Here is a 4,965-nt window from a genome sequence, read left to right on the forward strand (position 1 = left end):
AGGAGTTTTTAACCTGTTTGCAATTGTGGTAAAATCCCTATCAGTCCACATTTTCTTTAGGTCAGATCTTGAGATGTCAGTGAGGACGGCCATTAAGCAAAACGTAAGATTTTGTGGTAGCTAGTAGTGTTAACATTTTAAATTGATGATCGGATTCATTCATTGTATTCTTCTAGGGTTGAGGAGTGCATTTGAAAAAAAAAAAATCACAATAAGACCTAAAATAAAAATTAAATATGTGATTGTCATTTCTTCGGATTAAGTTTATTTACCCGATGAAATTTTGTTCCTCGGACAAAATGTCATCGGCGAATGCTAAGTTCTAGTAGGGTGTGAAGTTATAGTTGCTCGAGATGGTGTTTCAAAAGTTTTGCAACAATGGCAGCATATGGCCCTTGAGAGTGATGTGCTCCAGGTTGTTCAAGCCATTGGTAGTCTGCATAATAGTTTTTCTGCAGTTGGCTTGATCAAAGATGATATTAAGGCTGGCCTACAGTGCTTTCTTGAATCTGGAGTATCACACGCTCGTAGATCCACCAACGTCTGGGCCATAAATTGGCCCACATTAGCTGAAATTTTTATTTTGATTACTATTGGTTTGAGAAGCTTTTGGATTTAATCTAAGATGAGCTCTTAGATTGAATGTTTCCTCGACCATTTTGAATAAAATTACTACCGTTTCGCCTAAAATGTTAAAAAGAAGACATTGCAAAAATATTGAAAGAAAATAAATAAAAGAAAGAAAAATTGCGACTATATCCATCTTAGCTAGGCTTGGATACATACAGTAATTGATATGCCATTAACGCATATTGGATTTTTAAAGAGAATTCGGCTACAATCACAACACCTGCTAAGATAAAGAGGGAGTAAACCAAAATGAATAAGATAGAAAAGAAAGAGTTTATTAACTATATTATATATAAGTGCGAAGCTAGAGGCCGTAGGGCAAGCAAATCAATGGAAGGCAACAACAGCAGCTCCTGCATTGTTGTTCGATGGAAGATCGGGTGGCGGAGACGGTAGCATAAAGAGAGCCAATATTCCACTTACTATGGCAGCAACCGCTCCCGCGACAAATGCCGGTAAATTACCACCACCGAACAAAGCATCCCACGGTCCACTTACGACGGACACAAACATCTGCAAGTTCAATAATTTAGTAATTAACTGTACAGTTTGATTTAAAATTTAAGCGAACATGTATTTTTTTTAACCAAAATTTACTAAAGAGATGAAACTAGGGATACATTACCTGTGGTAGGACAATTGCAAGATTTAAGACTCCCAATGAAAGCCCTGTTTAATACAAAGATCCAAAATAGCAGAATTTAGAAAATATTGCATTCAGTAATCACCAAAACATAATGGTTTAGTTCTTAAATTTATTTATCAACAAATGCCGTCCTTTAATAAAAAAAAGGAATTCAGGTTTTCCAAACTTAATAGAATACGGGTAAAAATTAAGTTAATTTACCTTGGCCTGCACCAGAATCGCTGGAAAATATGGATGCCAGGGCAAAAGGAATACTGTATGTCACCTATGTAAAGATAACAACAAAAACGATGATTAGCTGACAGTTAATTAGAATAGGTCAATTTAATTAAGAACAATACTTGGCCACTCAAAAATGAGTAGGAACTCCTACTCAAAATTTTTAGTGTTTTAATCACGGAGCTTTGTGCTTGTGATTCATACTATGAATCACACTGTAAAGATCATCTCTGCAAAAAAAGAAAAAATTAAAACTAAACTTTTACAAGTACCATTCGTTTGTTTTTACACAATTTGATGATTAAATAACCTTAGTTTTAATTGATTTTTTTGTAGAGGTGATTTTTATAGAATGATTTATAATATGAACGGTTCTGATTATAAAACACAAGGTTCTATAAATTGTCAACCAACAATTTTGAGAAATTTTGAGTAGGAGTTCATACTCATCTTTGAGCCAAATGTTCTTTAATTAATATTAATCCCTAAACTTAATTGTCACAAATACAAACACATCACATATGGGTGGAATTATTTAATTGTGGAAATGGAATGCATCTCACTTTCACTTTCCCTTCAACATATCAAATGCTTTGAGGATTATGAAAACTTCTTTTGTTCTGTTTAATTTAATTGTGAGGATGAAGAAAAGTTGTTGATAAAAAGGAGTAGAATAACATGGGACGTGGGTATTGACAGAAGAAAAACATGGTAATTGTACCCAAGCACATAATTAATCAATCCCTTAAATTGTGATAAATTTATTTGTAAAAAAAATAATAATAATAATAAAAATAAAAATAAAAATAAAAAACAAAGGAAAGTTAAGAAACAGATAAAATCTAATTGAAATTCCCGACAAAATTTTTATCGAGACTCATGTAATTGTACTCTATCCTCCATGTTTGTACGTATTTCTAATTTTCAATAAATGAATATCGTACCTGATGTAAAAAAAGTAAAAAAAGAATCAGATAAAATCTAATTGATCCCCTTAATTACAAAAAACCGCAAATTGAGGAGCTGTTCGAAGAATCAAAATGACGATACGTCAGATTTGCATGTATAATCAATTGGCACTGATAAGTTTCCTCATCCTAGTAAATGTTGCTAGTAAATGCACGGTGAAACCTTATCTGCATGCACTAAATGACCTTGGATAAAATCAAACAAAACACCTTCTGGATAATGGATAACCCTATTTGTTCTTCAAAAACCAGGCAAAAATTTTACCACCCAAAAATTGAATAGTAAAAAAACTTCGTGGTCCTAAGTGAAAATCTGTTCTAAATCATAGCATCATTTGTCAAGCAATTTTCAGGAAATTAATAAATAAATTATCATATTGTATACACTAACAATATTTTTTCCCCTTTTGTGTAACAAAGTAAATAAGAATTTACTCAATGTATCAACAAGATTTACCAAAATTAATTGTACGTAATAATCAAGAATACTTACCGCCAGAGGAATACCAAGAACGGCGAACAGAGACAATGCGCCGGCCTTGACACTGGCAGGTGGCGGCGGGGGCTCAGCACCGCCGTGACCGTGTCGGCTGGCCTCAGCCAATTTAGTGATCAAAACAGTCATGGCCAAACAAACGGCGAGCAAGAAGTTGACAATGGCCCACAATCTCTTGACACCACCAACCCAACGACCGAGAAGCTCGATCCCAAGGGACATGAACCCCAAAACGACAGAGTTTAACAAGAGGCCAAGTGAACCAACCCTCACACCCAAATCGTACAGCCGCCCTTTACCGACTTGGCCGCCGTACACCTCCTTCCCCATCCAGTCAGTGTCGAACAGCAAGAACGGGAACCACGCAATCCAGTTTAGACACGTCACCAGAAGCAACACCAGCATTGGCCTCTTCAACTCCTTAAAGGCCCCAATCATTTGACCAAAAAATGGCACCTTCGAAGTGGTCGTTGACTCCTCCTCTGGCTCGTCTGGCTGAGCGACGTCGGCGGTTGTTTCCTTCACGTTGGTAAGGGCCAATACGGTGAGGATGATGAGGAGGGCGATAGAGAGGAAGAAGCAGCTCTTGAGATTAGCGCAGTAGATGTCGCAGGCTTTGGTCATGGTGAAGGGGAACATTCTGTGGAGGTTGTTGTAGGCCCCAGCGGCGTAACCAAGAACGTTTCCGACAGCCATGAAGAAAGCGAAGAGGGCGTTGGCGGTCCGCATTTTCTTCGGGTCGGATCCAGAGATGTCGGCGAGGAGGGCCCTGCATGGCCCCTGCAGCATGTTGTTGGCGACGTCGAGGATCCAGAAACCGACCACGAAGATAGAGACAGCACGGGGCTTGGTGGCTTTCTCAAGGGAATCGCCGGTGAGGTGTCCGAGATCAGCAGCGTAACCGATGAGAAAGACGGCGACGGCGACGAGGGCGGAGCCGGAAGCGATGAAAGGGCTACGGCGTCCAAAGCGGGAGATGCAACGGTCGCTGTGGTAGCCTACGATGGGCTGAACGAGCAAGCCGGAGATGGGGCCGCAGAGCCAGATGAAGGCGGCCCAGGTGTGGGGGACGCCGAGGAGCTGGACGTAGGGGGTGAGGAGGGAGAGTTGCAGTGCCCACCCGAATTGGACGCCGGCGGCAATGGAGGCGACCAGGATGATTTTTTTCAGCGGGCTCACCTGCTGCTCCAGCTCGGCCTGAGAATTCTTGTCGGCGGTTTCAACTTCCATAGCTGGGTGGCAGACACACGCTTTCTGTCTCCGTGACTCTCTCTTTCTCTATGTCTATATATGTCGCTCTGTTGGGGAAACGGAACCCTAATCCTCACTTTTACAATAGGAAGATTGTGAGAAGTTTTAGAGAGAGTTGTGATGAGTTGTCTGGAATTTATAGACGTGTTGGGGGTGGTGGTGATGTTTGCATGGAGGAGGAGGAGGAGGAGGCAACTGGTGAAAGATGGGGTTGGACTTTATCTGGTTGGAGTTGAATGCTATTGAGTCAGAGTCCGTCACAGTCTCTCTTCTGAGTCACAAAATTCATTGAATAATTGTTGCCAAAAGTGTAGAAAACTGCCTTTATTACTTGCTTTTATTTTCCGGGGACCGACGAACTAAACTTATTGAATTATCCAAATTAATCCAAATTGCCTTAATTACGGTCTAATATAATCCTCTTTTTCTTTACTTTCCCTTGCTATATAATATATGACTTAATTATGATTTAATCTTTTTCTTCTTCCCCACTCAAATTATGACATTAACATTTCGAAAATATTATGTGCCATGGATTTTGATTGGATTCAAATGGAAAGTTAATCCGGGTAAAGAGAATATTTTGTTCACCACCCGACAGTGATGTTTATAACCCCATTTATCACTATTAAATAAATTTAAATTTTGAGATATGTATATTGAATGAATTTAAATTCAGTAATACTAAGTATGGTGTGGTTTGTGGTAAGAAAAACGCATCTGGTAAAGAAGTTGTTGCCATATTCTATATTACA

General features: G+C 39.2%; 1 protein-coding gene across 1 annotated transcript; it reads right to left on the bottom strand.

Moving 5' to 3' along the window:
- Positions 1-783: 783 nt before the first annotated feature.
- Positions 784-4,575, bottom strand: LOC103940447 (sucrose transport protein-like). The gene is made up of 4 exons (XM_048568795.1): positions 2,957-4,575; positions 1,478-1,541; positions 1,256-1,299; positions 784-1,143 (listed from the first exon to the last, which is right to left on the bottom strand). Exons 1-4 carry the CDS (start codon positions 4,187-4,189, stop codon positions 958-960), a joined length of 1,527 nt encoding a protein of 508 aa, XP_048424752.1. The 5' UTR covers positions 4,190-4,575; the 3' UTR covers positions 784-957.
- Between the last annotated feature and the right edge of the window lie 390 nt (positions 4,576-4,965).

This window comes from the organism of the source record quoted next, unplaced genomic scaffold, assembly GCF_019419815.1.
Source record: "Pyrus x bretschneideri cultivar Hongxiangsu unplaced genomic scaffold, Pyrus_bretschneideri_v1 Contig49, whole genome shotgun sequence".
Taxonomy (NCBI): Eukaryota; Viridiplantae; Streptophyta; class Magnoliopsida; order Rosales; family Rosaceae; genus Pyrus; species Pyrus x bretschneideri.

Bases quoted from the DNA above. Each gene is read 5' to 3' on its own strand.
- LOC103940447 (XM_048568795.1), bottom strand. From the start codon at position 4,189: ATGGAAGTTGAAACCGCCGACAAGAATTCTCAGGCCGAGCTGGAGCAG. The intron at 1,542-2,956 runs GTAAGTATTCTT...ATCTTTACATAG, and splicing joins TTCTTGGTATTCCTCTGGCG to GTGACATACAGTATTCCTTT. The intron at 1,300-1,477 runs GTAAATTAACTT...TGTATTAAACAG, and splicing joins CGATTCTGGTGCAGGCCAAG to GGCTTTCATTGGGAGTCTTA.